This window comes from Neovison vison, chromosome 3 (genome assembly GCF_020171115.1).
Source record: "Neovison vison isolate M4711 chromosome 3, ASM_NN_V1, whole genome shotgun sequence".
NCBI classification, from domain to species: domain Eukaryota; kingdom Metazoa; phylum Chordata; class Mammalia; order Carnivora; family Mustelidae; genus Neogale; species Neogale vison.
The window spans coordinates 112,179,765-112,199,675 of record NC_058093.1 but is presented as its reverse complement, the minus strand read 5'-3'; the positions used below and the strand labels follow the sequence as shown (position 1 = coordinate 112,199,675).

The window sequence follows — 19,911 nt, the reverse complement described above, 5'->3', positions numbered from 1 at the left end:
AAACATTGGTGAAAGACATCAAAGAAGATCTAAATAAACGGAATTCACGGGTTAGGGAACTTAACATAGGAGATGTCAATTCTCCTCAAATTGATATATAACATTAATTACAACCAAATTCCAGCAAGAATTTTTTGTAGGTATAGATAAGGTCTTTTTAAGATGTATATGGAAAGGCAAAGGACCCAGAACAGCTAAAACAATTTTGAAAAAGAAGGTACTAGGAATCAGTCTATACAATTTGAAGACTTACTATGTAACTACAGTCAACAAGACAGTGTGGCACCGCCAGAGGAACAGATACATGTATCAGTGGAACCTAACAGAGAATGCAGAAACAGACCTGCATATATGCCCAACTGGTTTTGGACACAAGTGTAAAATCAATTCACTGAAAAAAGGATGGGATTTCCAATGAATGATGCTGGAGCAACATCCACTGGGGAAAATTTTTTAAAAGAACCATAGCCTAAGTCTCACATGCTAGACAAGATTTAACTCAAAATGAAAATAGACCTAAATGCAAACTGAAAAACATAGAACCTTCTAGAAAAAAGACTGGAGAAAACCTTCAGGCAAAGATCTTAGATGTGACACCAAAAGCATGCTCCCTGAAGGGAAATTGGATAAACTGGACTCCATCAAAACTAAAAATTTTGCCCTACAAAAACCCTCTTAAGAGAACTTAAGGAAAAACTATAGACTGGGAGGAGATATTTGCAAACCACACATCTAAGAAGGACTAGTATCTGGAATACATAAATAATTCTCAAAACTCAATAAAGAATCCAATCAGAAACTGGGCAAACAGCAAGCACAGATGTTTCACCAAAGAGGATATATATATGTGGCAGACAAGCCCACGAATAGATGTGGGTGTGTGGGTGGGAGGGGGGTTGGGGAGAGCCAGCACCTCCATTTGTAGCCTCGTACGACTCTCTGGATGTTGACTGCTGCCTTGTTCAGGGCCTGGCTCCTTTGTACCTCCAGCAGAGTGTCCTGGTTATCCTGGAACAGAGGAGATCCCAGCATGTAGGTGCCTCCACTCATCTGCACACCCTACCCGGGGCCAGGACCCTATCTCCAGAAGGAGCATATGTGCTCCCAGGAGGGCAAGAAGGGGAAGGGGGCCCTCAGATTGATCCTGATGTGGCTCAGACATAGGAGCTGTAACAACACCCCTATTTCTCAATACAAGAACTTCCCATTTTAGTTCTTTCTTCTTGTTTATTCAATCTGGCAAATTTATTTCTACTCTGGAGTAGAAATAACTTCCTCTTGCTAATTCTACTTGGTACTTCTTGGGTAACAAGGGGGCAAATTTTCCCTGAAGGTGTGTTTCATTTTCAAAAATTCATGTGAAATATCACTCAACTTGTAGTACAGATTCATGCTTGTTTCAATAGAAATATATTTCCCCCAAGCTTTGAGTAAGATTCAAAGTGAGCTGATGAGCCGCATTTGCCCCTGAGCTGTGACTTTCTCTGGCCTCCCTTGTACTTCACCTGGATCACTGTTTCCTTGGGATTGCCATGCTAGTCCCTGTAGGAGAAGGACCATCTTTGTAGAAAAGAAAGCAGCTTGGTCCTTTGGTGAGTGGTGAGGAGAGGCAGGAGCTTGGTGGCCTCTCCTACCTCCATCAGTTGCATTAGGCAAGCACTAAGCCTCTTCCCAGGGGGGCACAGGGGACATAGAACTACACATCAGACCTCTGATGGTAGCCTCCAGGAGCATCCAGGGAGGGAGAGAAGTGAAGCAATGGGCACTCTCCTCCTGCCCTCCTTGACCACCTACCCACACTGATCTCCCCCCTGTGCCCCTCAACGTCTGTCCCAGCTTCCTGGACAGCACCCTGGGAGAATTCCATGTCTTCCCTCTGCCAGCCTCACTTCCCCAGGGGAATCTGAAGCCCTTCTGCCTTTTCCTTCTTGTCTAAGTCCAGAGCCCCAGCACAGGCCTGGCTGATGCATGGACAGATGAACAGATGGACTGACTAGAGGGTCAGGGCAGGGAGGTCCCTCTGGGAACAGAGAGGATGGGTAAGCAGACTCTGTGTGGAAGTAGAGGGAGTGGAGGACTTAGGAAGGGGTGGTAGGGATGGGGTGGGGCTTGGGTGGCTGGCAGAGCGTGCTTCCGGCATTGACCTTCTCTTCTCCCTCCTCTTTCTCTCTTTGCTCACCCACCCACAGCTTACAAGGCTAGCAAATGTGGAGTTTCTCTCCTCAGTCGCTCTTGACCCAACCTGTGGTCCTGGAGGGCCCAAAGGCCAGGTTCAGGGGCTACAGCCTGTCAGCCACAAGCTGTTTCTGTGTGACTTGGGCCTTCCTGTAAGTTGTGAGAGATGGAGGTAGGAAGTGGGTGGTGCTGCCTGGATGCGTCTGGCCAAGGACAAGCTCTTCTGGGGTGAGGGGGAATCAGCAAATGGATTCCCTCTACTGAAGCACTAGATCCCCAGGGCTCTAAAGAGGTGGAGCTTCCCCCAGCCTGACTTCCCTGGTCCGGCTCCTAGCACAGAGAAGGAGGCCTATTCTCAGGGACTGTGGGAACCTACCCTGAGCTCCTTCTTGGTTCTGCTTGGTGGCTTGGAGCAGCTCCTCCTTATCCTCAGGTCTGGCCCCACTCTGAGAAACCTCCTGGACTTCTGCAGGCTGGACTGAGCCCTCCCCATACTCCCCCTGCCTTCCTTCCTGCCTGCCCCCTGCATGGCTCCAGCATGGCTTTCTACAACGGGGATGCCTCAGGGTGGGGGTCAACCCTGGAGCAGTCTCCCATGGCATTGGCTCAGGGTGGGTGAGGGGATGCTACCTGGTGGGCATGGGAACAGCCCCAAGGAGGAGACTGAGGACCAGCACATTCAGAAGCTCACCTTCAGGAAGATTTTGGTCTTTCCCACTTTCCACTCTTTGTCTGTTCCCAGCCACATTTCAGCAATGTGCAGAGTCATCTGGCGAGCTTTGTCTCGAAGCTGCCAAAGAGAAGACAGGAGTGACTCAGGGGAGTTGGAGCAGCCCCCCAACCCCACCCCAAGATGAGGGGTGGAGGGTCCCTTCTCAAAGACTTTCTGGGATTCAAGTCTTCCTCCTATCTTGGGTTTCACCGTCAGTGTTGCTTAGCAAGGACACAGGCTCAGGCACTTCCAAAGAAGGATGGGGCCCAAGGGAGCACCCAGGACCTGGAACATCAAGGCCACCATGCTTTACAGGCCTGGAGACTCGGTGTGGCTGTTGGGTACTTGGGCAGTCCAAAATTCAGGATGTTGTTATTTGAGGAAGGATGGGAAGGACCTCCTGTCCCAAATAGCAATCCAGCCACACATCATCTCCCCAGCTTGCTACCATGTGCTTTAAATCGCAGACACCTCCTAGAACCAACATATCCAGCCACTGGCCTCATCCAGTGAGTGTGACCATGTGAGCCTCTAGAGGCTCCCTCACTTCCAGGACACCCAGAGAGTGAGACCTGGGACAGGAGGAGATAAGAAGAAGGGAGGAGCAAGGGTCATTGCAAAGCTTGGAGTCTGGGAAGGGACCCTTAGCCTCAGGAGGGCAGCTCGAGGACACCCCTGGGACTGGAGGTTGGGGTACCTGGAGGTGGCAGGGGTTCTGAGGATTACCACTACTGCCTCTTAGGGCCAGTCTGCTGAGGCGGAGGGCAACAGGCACCTGCAAGCGCACAGCGCTGGGCAGCACCACGCCGAACCTCTGCGAGAACTCCTGGAATGTGTACCGGAGGGGGAAGCCCGACTTGCGGATGTGCACAGTCTCCATCATGCCAGAGTAGCGCAGCTGCCGGATGCACAGCTCCCGGTCGAAGAGCTGTGGGGGCAAAAGTGGGAGGCCCGCTCTCTGAGCCCGGGCACGCGGTGGCCATGTCTGCGAGGCTCTGCGAGGCAACCCCAGCCCTGCAGCCATCCCCAGATGCGAGACAACTCAACAATGCTTGGTTTGACCAAAAGTCTCTTTTGAAGAGAGAGGTATTTGGTCTGAAGTCACTGAAAAGTCCTGAAAGTGTTTCTGAGGAGGTAAAAGTCGGTAACATACAAACTGTGACACCAGGAGAACACTAAATACTTCCCTCATTCTCAGGATAAGCAAAGTGCTATGAATATCAAAGTCATTTGCATTTGTCATGTTAAATGTTTCCTCCTGGCCTTGCCAGTGTTGGAGTGGGCACCCCTGCAGCACTTCCGGCACCATTCTGCTTCCCACACTGTAGCAGAATGGAGGAATACATTTCCCACCTGGAGTCAGAAACTATTCTAGCTTAGTCTCTCTCCCCCTCCCCCTCCCCCTCAAAGACAGGCGTGGCCAACAGGACTATGGGCCTGATGCTTTTCCCAGGGGTGTGGGGACTCAGCCACCACCCCAGACTCTACATAGTTTAGCCTCTAGTGAACCTCCTCTAAACCTCCAAGCCAGGAATGTCTGGGGTCTAGGGGCACACCTTCAAATCTGGAACTCCACCAGGAGCCAGTTACCCACCTGGAAACACTGAGAGCCCCAGAAACAACTGCTTATGGCATTTAGTCTTTGGCAACTAATTGATTCCGATTTATTGAGCATTTCCTGTGGGCTCAGTGTTTCTCATTTAATCTTTACCACAGCCCTACCTGGTGGAGTACTTAGCTCCAGTTAAAAAACAGATCCCTGAGGCTCAGGGCCAACACTCCCAAGTGACCGAGCCAGGTTTAAACACTGAGCCTGCCTGCCTACCCCCGCTTCCCTCCTCCATCGCCTTCCCTCTGCCCCCTCCCTCCCCCCCCCCCCCCCCCCCCCCTTTCTGCCCCCTCCCCCCCTGCCCCCTTCCCACCCCTGGCTCCTCCCCTCCCTCTTATAGCAGCCTTGGTCTCTGAAAGACTTGTGGAAACCGGAACATCAGCCTCAGGCCCCGCCCTCCATCTCACAGCTCCGCAAGAGGGAGATGTGGGTGTGGGCAGAGAGCCCCCGGGAGCACAGTTATTATCTAAATATAGGTATTGCGCCTCTAAGGAAGACACATTCTAGATTTCCTAGTCCAGTCCCAATTTTCTATAGTTTCATTCTATTCAAAAATATAATTAATGTAATATTAATTTTTCCCCTTATAAAATATTTTGAGTCATTTTATCTCCCTTGAGATGACATCTCCCAGTTTGGGAGTCTTGAATTTCAGCCTCTGGGTGGGATCCCCAAGCCCACAGATCTGGGACTCCTGGGCAGGCACCTGGCTCCCACTCCACACTATATATATGCGGATAAAACCACTCTTCAAAGATCTGATTGGCCAAGAGCCGCTTGGCCTCAGGTCTTGGTGACCATCAGCTTGCCAGCCTCTGACATTCTAGTACCAGTTGCGGGGCCCCTTAGCGCCTTACTGAGTGGGGTTTACACATGCAGATTTGCCAAAACATCACGTACAGTTCTTGCTGCTTCCGCCCCCTCCCCCAGGCAGGCACAATTCTGACTTTACAGAAAACAGACTCAAAGAAGTAAATCACCTGGCCAAGTGCACACAGCCTGAATGGTGGACTGAGACAGCAGAGCTCTGGGTTATCGAAAGCCCAGCCAGTCACTGATCTTTCAATGGTCTAGACTGGTCACCTTACTTCAGTGTCCCCATCTCTAGAATGGGGGCAGAGAGCTCTCATGCTGACCAGGCCCGCTGAAGGGAGAGATGTGACCCTAGATACCATCAGACTCATCTAATAGATGCCCCCTCCCTCCCCCGCATGCCCCTAGCCTCCCCTCATTACCAGCGGCTTTTTGTACTCGTTGGGTTTGATGCAGCGGATGAAGTAGGGCTGGCAGCTGGTCAGGATTTTCATCAGCTGGTCCAGGGACTTTCTGAACTGGCTGGCCAACGTGGAGGGCCGCTTGCCGGGGTCTGTGGACTGCAGGCAGAAAAACAGGCTTAAGTCAGGGGCTGGGCAGCTCGGCCTGGGGCACAGCTGACCCAGGTGAAGGCTTCTGACAAGGTCCCAGATAGGCAGGGCTGCATTCTTTCAGCCCCTCATACACTGGCCCATCATAGGTTCTGGTGGGTAAGATGGGGCAAGGTATCCTGTTCAGGGGTGGGGGTTACCCAAGTGGGGTGTGCAAGATGATACAACAGAATGGGAAAGAATGTGAAAACTGGCAACATTCACTTTTTACCTCTACCCTTCTATGTATTTAGTTTTTGTATTGGTTTTGTCTGTTTTTAAAAAAATGTTTTATAGTGCACATTTTAAGATTGTAGTACATGTATATTGTTTTATTTTTTTTTTAAAAAGGTTTTATATATTTATTTTTGACAGAGAGAGAGACAGTGAGAGAGGGAATACAAGTAGGGGGAGTGGAGGAGGGAAAAGCAGGCTTCCCACTGAGCAGGGAGCCCTGAGAAGGGGCTTGCTCTGATACCAGGACCCTGGGATCATGATCTGAGATGAAGTCAGATGCTTAACGACTGAGCCACCCAGGCACACCCATGTGTATTGTTTTAAAGTAGATGTGACAAAATTATGGATGCAAGAGGAAGCCAGCGCCAAGTCCCCAGGTGGCTCAGTGTGTGCTTTGTGCAATGCTGATCTTGGGTGATGCACTCTGATCAAACTCTTCCCAAGTCAAATGCACCCTAGCAAAGGTATGTAGTGCCAAATTGCATTAATTGGTGACACAAGTCTTAACACTTCTGAAAAGAGGATGCAATCATCAGCACCTTGTAATATCAATGGGCAGCATTTTCTTGTTGTCCTGGTTTGTAAAATAATGTGCATTTCCCTTGCTGTCCTCTTGTTCCCTGAAATCTCCAGGACATGCTCTGCCCCCTGCCCCCCCACCCCCTCCCTGCAGAGCCAGGACAAGCCTGTACTCTGACCTCAGGTGGGGAGAGTTTAGCCTGGCTCAGTGAGACACAGGGTCCAGCCTGGCTCCACCTAGGTCCAGACTGGGGCAATTCCTGCCCAGCCTCATGGCTCCTTGGTGCCTCCCCAGGCCTGCTCTGCACATGGTGGGTCCTGAGGTCTCTGGAGAGGCCTCCTCCAGAGGTCAGGTGGAGCATAATGAAAGGTCAAGGGCACCTCATTGTGGCCAGTGCTGAATGCAAGGCACAGAGTGCAGTTTCCTCAGTCTATACTCCAATTCCCGAACCACTCAGCTAGCCCCGCTTCACTGGCCGGGGATGTAGGAGCTCCTCACTAGACGATGCATGAGGCTTTTCTGGAATAGTCATTCTTAAGGGGTGGAAGCAAGGCAAGGAGTGGGTGGGCAGACCCTCACCCTCCCAGGAAATCCTAGGCTGCCCTGAGGAGAACTAAGGGCTCTCTGCTGCCCACTTTCCTGGTCAGCAGCCCTTAGTGCTTCTGCTGCCACAGCACACACCCCATACCCGCCCACACACACCACACATAACACACACATCACACATACATATCATAAACACCATAGCACACACACCCTCATACACACCACACACCCCATACACATAAAACATACATACTGTACCACAGACACACACGTCACCGCATGTCACATATCACATATACATGTCACGCATGCCATAGCATACATGTGCGCACACCACAAATCCCATACCATACACACATCTCGCACACCCCACATATACTACCCTCCACCCCCACACCATATACATACATACCATCTGTACTATAGTACACTCCCCCACATACCACACATATCTCATACCACAAACATATACCCATACACACATCACACACACCACATACATCACACAAAATACACCCCCAACCCCAATCCCCACACACACCAAATACCACATACACCACACATACTCCCCACAGACACTGCACAAAACACACGCACTGTACACACATACCATACAATACACACACACATACAACATATGCACAGAGATCACTATAGAAAAATACAATTAACGAAAGCAGATGTGCCCCCACCGGACCACCACACACTCAGAAGCAGGCACATCCCCAGGTACCTGTCCCTTTACCGCCATCCACACAGCAGTAGCAGCACCCCACTCCTGTTTTATACTCCCTTCTGGCCCCTGGATAAACAACTGAGACCCCAGGTGATAGGTCTCTGTGCATGCACGTCTGACCCCCGAGGCCCTAAGGGCTGAGAGACCCAGAAGGCCCTGGCAGGGCACCCATGGGAGCCCACCTTGAAGAGCTGGCTCCCTGCCTTTGCCCGGATGATGGTACCATGGCCCAGTTTGGTCTCTGCTGACTCCAGCTTGAATATCTCCCTCAGGAACTTGTTTTTGGAGGAGTAGACCAGGGTGAGGATGTCTGTGCTCAGTACATCTCGATTCTTCTCTAGGAAGCCTGTGGGAGAAGTAGAGCCCACCTGCAAGCCCAGTTCAGCATCCCCTCTGACCCACAGGGGAACGGAAAGCAATAAGGTGGGGACTCTGGTTACCTCGAGATGCCCGGAGGAGCCCCCAGCGAAGCTGCCCTCTCCATCCCTCCCTTGATCTCCCTGTCCAGTCCGCAGAGCTCCTTGCACCTGGGGCCTGAACTCAGCTCTTCCCAGCACCAGTGTGTCACACCCACATTTAAACTCTCCAGCCCCTGCACCCACCATCCACACCACAACCCCCTGCCTGAACCCATTTTCTGCTATTCCGCCATCAGAGCATGGTGGCGCCTCATCCCCTCCCTCATCTCCTGGGGCCCCCGTGGCCCTGTACCCCACTGGGGCCAAAGCACCCCAGAGGCTCCAGCTCTCCCACACCTCCAGCCCCCACCAGGTGCTGCTGGACACTCTTCCCTGCTTATCCAGCTGAGCCAGCTCCGGCTCATTCTCAAGACCAGCTCAAGCATTGTCTATTCCAGGAGGCTCCTCAGGGCCCTCCTGGGGATCCCCTGGTTTCTGTGGGACCTTTCTCATGGGCCCTACTACTCAAGTCAGGGGGTGGCCAGAGGACTTTTCCTCCTCTTTGCCAGCCAGAGCCCTCCCTGAGTGCACCATGGACAGGAGTGGCTCAGGTCCGACACCTCCAGCCATAGCCGTCACAGTAACTGCCAAGTACACAGCGACCAGCTCCAGAGCCGACCAGTGGCCATGGCAGATGGTGCATCCCTTCATGATACAGTTTAGATCTCCCTGCAGTGAGATGCCTGGGGGCTCTCAGGAGGGCTCTGGCCCACTAAATTTCTGGGTGACCTTGAGCAGATCTGATTGGGGCAACTACTTATTCATATAAAGGAGCTACAAAGAAAAGGAGTTAAAGGACAGAGTGAAGAAGCCTCCCGCCCCCACCAGTAAGCCCTGAAAATCTGGCAGCCTGGTAATGTCCAGAGAGCTTGTAGTCTGGAGAGGGAGGCGTGGCCACTCCTGCCCTTGCCCCTGAGCCCAGACAGCTCTGGGAGTATCTGCATACAGCCCCAGCCAGCCAGTCTATGTGAGTGTGTTGTTGTCGTTGTTGGGGGGGGGGGTGTTACTTCCAATGTCCTGCAAAACCTGCGTAGGGGGGAAGCTACTCTGCTCTTTCTGGGAGCCCAAAATGGAAAGAGGGAAGGCATTCACACCACTTGTCTTTCTGGGTGAAGGATAGGTTTGTGGCTCTGATCAGGAGGTCCTTAGGGCACATTTCCCTTCTTATTATGAGTTCAAACTGCACAGGTCTTGGGACAGAATGTATCCCTTTAGGCAGTGTTTGAATGTGTGTGTGAGTGCATGTGTGCTCTCTAACAGAATGGGTTTAGGAACCAAACATATCTGTGCTTGCTAAGGAGGATCTGTGGGCCTGGTAGCCCCGGCCCCTCCACCAGCCCTGCTCTGCAGTCCTAGAAGGTCCTACTAGGGCCAGGGGTCCCTCCAGCAAGAAGACTGAGAATCCAGAAATTGGGGGGGGGGCATTGTTATGGGGCTGAGTTGCATCCCTCCCAAATCCATATGTTTTTATTCTAATTTACAGTATCGCAGACTATGACTATATGTAGAGATGGGACCTTTACAGGGGAGATTAAGTTAAAATGAGGCTATTTGGGTGGCTGTAATCCACTGGTGTCCTATATGAAGAGATTAGGACACAGATGCATAGAGACACTAAAGATGCCAGAAACATCAGAAGGAGCCAACCACACCTTAATCTTGGACTTCTGGCCTCTAGAACCATGAAGAAGTGCATCTCTGTTCCTACCTGGGAAGATTTGATATGGCAGTCCTAGCCAATTATTAACAGAGGCATGATTCTGGGCATGGGTAAGAATGGACATGCCCTAAAGTGGGACACAGGATCACCGAGAAGGTGATGAAGAAGAGCTGTTTCTCAAAACCAGGCTGGTGAGGGTTTGGGTCTGCTGTAGGGCTACACTCCTGGGACATCTAGAGTTGACCCCACAAGGGCATGACCCTGAGTTTCCTCTCCCACTGTGCCCCTTTAAGTCACCTCATCTTTTACGGGGGTGCTCTGTGCAAACCTGCACAGCCTGGTTGGGGGTTAGGGAGACTGAGTCAGGGGGAAGGAAGCCGATTTTCCCCGCCTCTGCCCCCAGTGCCTGTGGGGGGAAGGCACTGTACCAGGAGCTCCAGGGCACCACGAGGACTCACAGAACTGGGGGTGACAAGAGCGAGCATGTGCTGTGCACACAAACGCTTTTCCCAGCTGCATGCTGGGGAGGCTGCCCTCTGCAGATGGAGGATGAGCAGACACTTGGTGGCACTCTGTGCCTCTCTAGGCTTAGGCAGAGCATCCCCAACTTGTGGTGTTCTCAAAGGGAGGGGTGTACTGAGGCACCCCAAGCTCAATCCCCCAGTAGGCAGAGTAAGTGGGGCTTAGTTCATCAGCACAGCATGGCACCCAAAGAAAAACTAGCAGTCTCAGCTTTAATGAACATTAATAGAATTTTCCATTCAGAAAGTCTACAAAGAAGCTGTCTTGATCATAGCATACACAACAATAGTTTTATGTCACTTCAAATAATAAAAATTGGCCTTGAATCGTCAATGGAGGTTGGGATGGGACTCAGTGTATTATGTTCTGGGACTTTGCAGGTCCCGCTAGCTCTGGTCTCTCCCTTTCTGAAGAGCCCCAAAGCCAGGGCCAGGTGGGGACAATGAAGGAGCCACCACCTTCTCATTCTGCAATAGAAATGATCCCTGATCTCCCAACACCTCACCTCTTCTAATGTGAAGGTGTCAGTCCCTCCTACTGCCTTGTTTCTCCAACTGAAAAGTATGCACAGATCATCCCTGACTTTGAGTTTCCAGTTATACAGACCAGAGCTCCTCCTCATTTCTCCATATGAGCCACAGAGATGCTGCTATGGCTTCCTGATCCATTATCCTGACCACAGCTGCACACTGACTACCTTTCTCATTTTTCGAAGAACACCAATAGATTTAATCACCCCAGGCCTCCAGTCAAAACTCCAGTCAAAACCATGCCTGAGCCTATCTTAGCACAAATAAAAATTAACTCAAAATGAATCAAAGACCTAAATAAAAAGTTAAAACTAAAGAACTCTTGGAAGAAAACACAGAGGTAGATCTTGGGTCAGACAGTGGTTTTTTAGTCATGACACCAAAAGTATGAACAACAAAAGAAAAAATAGATAATTGGACTTTATCAAATTGAAAAACTTTTGTGCTTCAAAGACGCTATCAAGAAGTGAAAAGATGACTCAGAGAGCAGGAGAAAATATTTGCAGATTACATATCTGATAAGGTACTTATATCCAGAATAAATAAAGAACTCTTACAACTCAATAATAAAAAGACAACTAATTAAAACATGGGCTAAGGGTTTGAACAAGACATTTCTCCAAAGATGATATACAAATGAACAATAAGCACATGAAGAGATACCCAAGGCATCAGGGAAACACAAACCAACACTACACTGAGATACCACTTCAAATCCCCTGGGGTGATAACATTAAAAAAGACAGGCAATAGCAAGTGTTGGTAAGGATTTGGAAAAATTAGAGCCTTCATACATTGCTGGTGGGAATGTGAGCTGGTACAGACACTTTAAAAAACAGTTGGGTCATTACTCAGAAAGATAAATATAGAATTACCTATATCAGTATATATACTGATATATTCTATATATCAGTATATATATCAGTATATATATATATCTATATATCAGTATATATACTATATCAGTATATATACCTATGTATACTGATATACCACAAAGAAGTAGAAACATTTGCCTACATAAAAACTTGCATGTGAGTATTCATGGCAGCAATATTCATAATAGCCAAAAGGTGGAAACAATGCAAATGTTTATCAATTGACAAAGAGATAAATGAAATGTGCTATATTCACACAATGGAATATGATCATACTGCAATAGAAGGAAATAATTTTCTGATACATGCGAGTTCATGGACAAACCTTAAAAACATTATGCTAAATGAAAGAAGCCAGCCACAAAGACCACACATTGCACTGGGTCCATTTCTATAAACGTCTAGAACAGGTAAATCCATAGGGATGGAAATTATCAGTTGCCCAGGATTGGGGGAAAATGCAGACTGATGATTAATTGGAGGTTCCATTTTGGAGTGATGAAAATGTTCTAAACTTATGGCAATGGTTACCCACCTCTGTGAATACACTAACGACCATTGAGTTGAGGCTAAAATGGGTGAATTACATGGTATGTGAATTATATCTCAATAGAGCTATCACTGATAGCTATCACTGCTATCACAAACCATGCATGGTCCATCCCATTCCCTCTATCACATCGCTTGCTCTGCAAAATGACCATGTTCTCTCAAGCTTTCTTCCCATGGCCTTTTTGGAATGATCCAGATTTGGAAGGAAGGGGAAGTAGAGAGGAGCTGCACGTACCTTCTGTCTGGTAGTACACCTCACCCGCAAAGTGGGTGATGCCAAATCTGGCATCATGGATGTTCCTGGGCTGCAGGTAGGCCTTGTTGTTGGCATGGACGTTGTTGAGTTTTTGCAGCATGGTGGTATCTGTCCCCTGGAAGAACACAGACACCCTATGGGCTGACATCCCAGAGTCCAGCCATGGGGAGGTCAGCTGGCACATCCACAGGGCTCAGGGTCTTCCTCACAGGGGCAAAGCAACCGGGCTCAGAATGACTGAGGACCCTTCTACAGATGGGAAACTGCTGCCCAGGGATAAGTGACTGCTCGCAGTGAATGGGGACCAAGCTGGAAGCAGAGAATGGGTCTGCCAACTTCCAGTGCACGCTCTCCCCATCCAGCCTTCCTTATAATTATCTAGGTACCCTAACCCTGGTTTCACCCTTCTCTGGACTCTGAACTCTTACTATTTTGAAAATTTACTGCCCTAAGGATAGGCAGAGTTCCTCGAGGGCGAGCAGGCAAGCATTTCCCTCTCTTGCACCCCTGCAGCCCTTGGCCCATGGGTGCTTAGCAATCCCCTCATGGGGTGAGTTCTTAGAGTAAATAATCAGTGACCGCAATGTCATGCTGCTGGGGAGAGGGGGTGAGGGTGGGGTTGGTGAGCCTCCAGGCGGGGAGGTTGCTTAGGCTGGGGCTGGTCTGCTAATCTCTGGTAGAGTTTTCAGCAACCTAGGGACCCATGGGCCACCCCAGGGGAGTTACCCAACCTTGAGGGCAAGAGCCAGGAGCAGGGGTCTCCACCCTCATGAGGGTCCGCAGGCTCAGGGGCTTACCTGTGGAAAGTGGCTCTCTTCGTCCAGGAGGGAGATGATGCTCATGGGCTTGAGGGCCAGCAGGTCCAGTGTGGGCCGATTGTCATTGTAGTGGATGTAGTCCCAGGTGATGTTCTCCGAGAGGTATTCCTCCTGCTCCATGGTGAACACGTGCTGCACAAAGAACTGCTGCAGGTGCTCGTTGGCAAAGTTGATGCAGAGCTGCTCAAAGCTATGGAGGGAATGCACACCCAGACGTGGAGCAAGGTCAGCTCGCTCCCTGTTGGAGCTGGCTGGAAGCGCCGACCACCAGCCACTTGCATCCGGCCATGCATGCATGGGCACAGACACACATCCGCATACATGTGTACTCCTTCTTCGCTCTGTCTCTGCCACCATCACCTCCTCCAGCCCACGGCAGACAGACTAGGAGAATGTCATCATGAGATCATCCTTAGGGGACTAGGTGTCCTGTAGCAGCCCCAGCCCCAGGGGCTGAGATGAGATTTTGGAGACCAGGTAACGGTAATGATTGCTGGGCTGCTTTGCATCAGTCAGACTCCTTGCTCCCGCCCCATCCTCCAGCTGCTCTTCCTCCTGGGCACCCCACCTCCAGAAATGATCCTTCCACTCACCACCCCTGGCTCAAGTCACCAACCAAGGAGTCACGCTTGACACCTCTCCCTGCCTCCTCCCCAGTTCCAGTCAGCTGCCGAAGTCTGGTCCCCGCTTTCTCCATCACAGTACCCTTACCTGTGTACTCTCTTCTACTCCCATGGGCAGAGGCCTGTGTCCAGGCCCCCTTATTCACTGGGAAAAACCCAGGGGAGGCTCCCTGCTGGCTCCCTCTATCTCCCCATCTCCGCATGCTGCTAGGGGGAGCTCTTTGGAGAGCAGGCCCCACTTGTCCCCTGGCTTCCAATCCTCCCAGGTTTCCCGCTGTTTTCACATTCTCCTCAGACAGAGACACAGTACAAAGCCTCCCCGCAGCTCCCAGGAAGTGGCCTGGGTCACCATGGCCTCCTTCCCATGGCACTGTGAAGGTACCCATTTCTTCCATGCCTTGGAGTGGTCTCACGTTTGCTACCACCCTCCTCTCCTTCCTCATTGCCCAGCTCATTCTGTTCAACCCTTGGCTCTCACTTTCTTCCTCAGGATGGGTTGCTCATATATGCAAATCCTCATCATACCTGAGCCTGGTCGTTTAACACCTGTTAGCCCAAGAGGTGAGGGGACAGGTCCACTGTGTCCCCCACTCCTAGCACACTGCCTGGAGAGTGCTCAGTGGCCACCTGCAGGAGGTGACTGCTGCCCTGTAGCAAAGCCAGCTTGTGGCTCCTTCAAGGAAGGGCCCTGTATAAATGACCGGATCCCCTGCAACCAGTTATTCGTCCACCTCCAAGCTGTCTAATGTGTGTGGTCTGCTCAGCTGTCCCTCTTGGGAACAGAAACCAATGATCTGAATCACACTTGAATTTCTGTGCCTTAGAGCTGCCCTTGCACTGGGCTGAGTTCTGCCAGCCCTGCCCATCCCCCAGCATCCAGTGAGCAGGCCTTCGCCCTGCCCCCCGCCCCCCCCCTGGCTGGGGATTCTGCAATCCCAGAGTGCTCCTGTTCACTTGTCCCAAGGTCCTTATTTTCCTGATCTGTCATCCTCCTGCCACTTGATAATGCCCCAGGGCATCACTCGTCCTCATTCAGCTCCACTGCCTGACTCTCTTCAGCACCCTGTCCCCTCCTCTCCCCAGCCTTCATCACAGTCCCAGCTAGGCATCACTTTTCTGACCTGCCTCCTGCCTCTGGCTCTTGGGCTTCCCTCCTGGGGTGCTGGGACACTGGGATGCAGGATCAGAGGTATCCTGCCTTGTCTTACCCTGGCCAAACTCCAAAGTCAGGGATGGGCACACATCCCCTGCTTTCTGCCGCTGCCCAGTATGACAGTTCGTCTAAAGATGCAGTTCACCCCAGCCTCACGTGATCATTCACTTTAGTTCATTAGGAGAGCAGATGGCTCAAAAGAGGTGATAAATGCTGGGGCTTCAGCCTCGCGCTTGGGGATGCTGGTAGCTCGCTGTGGAGGGTGGGGTGTCAGAGGGGTGCGCACTGTAGGGGGGTGTCAGAGGGGTGCACGCTGTGGGAGGGTGTCAGAAGGGTGCACGCTGTGGGGGGTGGGGTGTCAGAGGGGTGCACGCTGTGGGGGGGTGTCAGAAGGGTGCACGCTGTGGGGGGTGAGGTGTCAGAGGGGTGCACGCTGTGGGGGGGTGTCAGAGGGGTGCACAGACTGTCTCACTGCAGGCACATTCAGGCCTGCAGAGCACACTCACATCTGTGAGAAGGTGGGAGGGGTCCCTGCTCCTGGTCTCATGGCGGGGGCAGAGGGGGGCAGAATGTTTACCCTCCAGCCTGTTCAGTTAGAGAGGAGCTAAGCTGATCTCCCATTCTCTGAAAGCAGGTGATCTGAGATCTTCATACCTATTTTTCTGGAAATTTTCAAAGCCAAATATGTCCAGGAGGCCAATGGATCTTTGTACATTTTTGGGGTCCTGGGCAGATGGAGTGAAAATCGCAGTGTTGATCTTCTTGACAATCCACAGGAAGAGGTGCCCATAGATGCCCTGAGGAGACATGGGGTAAAGCCCACGGGTTTTGAGCGTAAGCGGAATGCAGCCCCTCGTTGCTAAGCTCACCTACAAAGGCTGCACGCACGCGGATCTCATGGACGGACTGAGGACACTATCCCTACTTTAAAGGCAAGAAACTGAAGGCCAGAGAGACCAGGAAGCCCACCATCACCAGACAGGTGACTGGCAGTGTCAGGACTCACTCAGCCATCTCTGCTCTTTCCTACTCTTCCCCAGCAGGGCAAGAAGCCGTGTTCAACAGAGAGATATGTGAGCCCCTTCTCCCACAACTCTGTACCTTGACAAAGGCATCCCTCCTGTCTGCAGCCTGGGTGATGTTCAGGGGCCTGGTGACAGACTCCCCTCGGATGATGATGGAATGCTTGATCAGACAGTCCCGGAGCACCTGGTACTCCACCTGGAAAGGTAGGTGGGAACTCGCATCACAGTTAACAAGGCAGGGTCTGGCTCCGTGCCTAGGACTTACTTAGGTCACGTCTTGTTCTCTCTTGTGATTGGACACTCTATGCCCGAGGCCTGAGAGGGTGGGGGACGCCTGTGGGGCCATCCAGCAGGGTCAGGCCAGATGACGGTTTGGGTCAGCCTCTGTCTGCCCTGGCCCAGCATCTGTCTAAGCACCAGGGTGTCAGAATGTTCAGGAAGGATGCACAAGCTGAGTGGGTCCTGGGCATGCTGGCTGCTTGGTTTACTAGCTCTGTGCTGGTCTTCTGGGGCCTGGGGAAGGGGCTGGTGCCATAAGCAGACCTGGGAAAACAATGGGCAGGGAAGGCTCTGAGGCCAGGCCATTGACCTCTGGATATGCCCCAATTGAAGCCACTCCCGCTTGGAGACTGATGGCCTAAGGGAGCAAGAGGACTCTGGATGGGCCAGTCCTTCTCACCATGCAGGAAACACTGAGCCAGCAAGAACCCAAAGAACCGTGAACCAAATAAAGAACACCTGCAGCAAACTGTGATTGCTTTGCTTGTTTGCTTCTGATGCTATCAATTCCCCACCAGAACTGTCAATGGGGTGTGATAGGGAGGATATTATAATGTCCCCAGGGCAAAGATATTTCTCTATCCAGTGCTGCCATTCTTCCTCCAAGTCCAGACTCCGTTTGGTCTTTGTAATAACCTGGAGGGCACATTCCACTTTCCCAGAACAGCACAACTCAGGTGGAGGCTTGCTGAAGGGAGGTAGAGAAGGGCCACGTACAAGGGCCCCAGGCTATGTGGCCTTTGGTGGTGGTGGTGGGGGGAGCTTGGGAACTAGGTGGGTTGGGGAGTGAGGATGCTGAGTGAAGGCCACTGGAGAGCAGCAGGGGCACAGGAATTGGGAAGAAATGGGTGTTAAAGCCAGGCTCATCATTTTGTTGCTTTGTTAAAGAGTAGCTCACACTGCTTCCCACCCTCTTTGCGGCCCTCGGAGCCTGCAGTGCCCAGATGGGTGCAGGGATTGAGTTGAGAGCTAGGAGAGGGGTGGGGGGCAGGAGTAGGAACCTGGGAAGGGTTAATGACAATCAAGTGTTGGGGGGCTGTGAGCCCAGGCCTCTGGGACCCCTCACAGAAATGGAAGCTGGAAGTCACAATGGCCGGGCTACCTCCAGTAACTTCAGCACAGTGGGAAAGGCAGGTGTGTCCATCACATCAGAGGAATCCAGGTTCTCGAAGACCGCAGCTGGGGAGAGAAGCAGTGACCCTGAGTGGGAAACCGGCCTGAAGTGATGGGACAGGGGCCCCAGGAGGGCCTGAGCCTGGGGGAGCCCCAGATTCAGCTATCACGGGCACTTGTCCCTGGGTGGGAGGCACTGCCTCTCCCAGACATTCTCTTGGGCAGGCAATGTCCCTGGGGGTTACCAGCCCCTTGGTAGTGAAGGAATGTAGCAGACTGCTTCCCCTCTGCTCAGCGAGATCATGGTGTTCCTTCAGTCAGTCAAGTAAGCGGGCATCAATGGAGCACAACTATAAGCCAGGCCCAGCCCTACTGCAAGAGTCTCCTGACTGATCTCCCCATTTCAGTCCCCATCTTCCAGGATCCTCCACCTCAGGTCTGCCAGGCCTCGGGAGAGAGAAAGTGTTGTTTCTGTATATATAGTTTTTCTTTTTCAAACTTGGAAAAATGATAAAATAAAGCATATAGATAAAACAAGTATATAGAATCCAAAGGCATGTTATAATAAAACAATGATTCCATGAGTATGTAATAGTGAAAACACTATTACAGTCAAGATATGGAGCCTGGCCCACACCGAAGCCCTCACGGTCCTTTCCTGCTAAGACCGTGTTCCTCCCTACTCACTCATGGAAACCACTTCCTTGGTTTCCATTTTTCTTTCACTACCAAATACTGATCCTGAAACAGCATTTAATTTCAGCTGTTTCTAAATTTTGTGTTAAGGGAGATCTAATTGAATGTCTGATCTACAAGATCTGCATTCTTTGGTGCCTGGTTTTACTCTCAACATCACATTCCTAATACTCTTCCATGTCCCGATGCCCCTGTGTGCGTGTCAGTGCCCACCTGTCACCCACAGAAGTGCCCGGTTCAGTTGATAGGTGCTGTGGGTACAGCAACAACTCATCTGGAGATTTCCTGATGTGATGTGAGAGAGGGGTCCAAATTTATGGACCAGTTTACTGAAAAATCTGTCCTTTCCTCACTGCTCCGTGAACTGGTGTCCTTCATGAATTCTAGAATCAGCCATAGTTCCTTCCAGTATTGCCTTTGCCCCATCCTTCCTCTCTTTTCCTTTAGTATGTCAATTAAAGGTATGTTGCTGCTTCTCAGTTGTCCTCCACATCTCCTACCCTCTTACACATTTTCCACCCTTCTGTGTCTCCATGCTGTGTCCTGACTTTTCCTCCATTTACACATTCCCTCTCCATGTGTATAAAACTGGCTGTTTGGGGCGCCTGGGTGGCTCAGTCGGTTAAGCATCTGCCTTTGGCTCAGGTCATGATCTCAGGGTCCTGGGATCCAGCCCCACATCAGGCTCCCTCCTCAGTGGGGAGTCTGCTTCTCCTTCTCCCCCAGTTTGTGCTCACTCTTTCTCTATCTTTAATAAATAAATAAAAATTTTAAAAAATTTGGGGCACCTGGGTGGCTCAGTGGGTTAAGCCTCTGCCTTCAGCTCAGGTCATGATCCCAAGGTGCTGGGATCGAGTCCCACATCGGGCTCTCTGCTCTGCAGGGAGCCTGCTCCCCCCCCCCACCTCTCTGCCTACTTGTGACCTCTGTCTGTCAAATAAATTTTTTAAAAAATCTTTAAAATTTTTTTTAAAAACTGGCTGTTAAAATCATCCATTGAGTTCTTCATTTTTTTTTTAATTTTAGAATTTCTATGTGGCTCCTTAAAAAATCTATAATGTCATGTTTTCTGTTTCCAGTTTCCTGTCTAAATCGTCAAGCTTAGCTTTTTATTTCCTTGAACATAGTCAAGTGTAGATGCTTTGTCATTTGTGTCCAATAATAACAATTTGTAACAATAATAATAACAACAACATCTGAAATCTTTGTGGCGTTATTTCGATTGTCTATTATTTCTGATGGCTCTTGCTCAGGATGTCTTATTTCTTTGTTACTACTTATCTTTGGCTGCATGTTGGATGTTGAATTTAAAAAACTGTCCAAAGGAATAATGTATAATCTAGATTGATGCTATTTTCCTCCAGAGAGGAACTTCCATCGGATGCTTGGAGGCACTAATAGGCCAGAATA

The 19,911-nt window shown here is 50.7% G+C and overlaps 1 protein-coding gene across 4 annotated transcripts in view; it reads right to left on the bottom strand.

Annotated features, from left to right (window-relative positions):
- The window catches only part of MYO7B (myosin VIIB), a 102,056-nt gene that overhangs the window by 34,986 nt on the left and 47,159 nt on the right, over positions 1-19,911 (bottom strand). For all 4 annotated transcript variants that reach the window (XM_044242702.1, XM_044242703.1, XM_044242705.1 and 1 more), the window contains 10 exons: positions 17,795-17,871; positions 16,490-16,609; positions 16,043-16,185; positions 13,592-13,802; positions 12,774-12,909; positions 8,121-8,284; positions 5,732-5,869; positions 3,663-3,815; positions 2,867-2,965; positions 914-1,008 (listed from right to left, as the gene is read on the bottom strand). In XM_044242702.1, the coding sequence (XP_044098637.1) occupies positions 914-1,008; positions 2,867-2,965; positions 3,663-3,815; positions 5,732-5,869; positions 8,121-8,284; positions 12,774-12,909; positions 13,592-13,802; positions 16,043-16,185; positions 16,490-16,609; positions 17,795-17,871 (1,336 nt within the window). The remainder of the gene's footprint in view (positions 1-913; positions 1,009-2,866; positions 2,966-3,662; positions 3,816-5,731; positions 5,870-8,120; positions 8,285-12,773; positions 12,910-13,591; positions 13,803-16,042; positions 16,186-16,489; positions 16,610-17,794; positions 17,872-19,911) is intronic.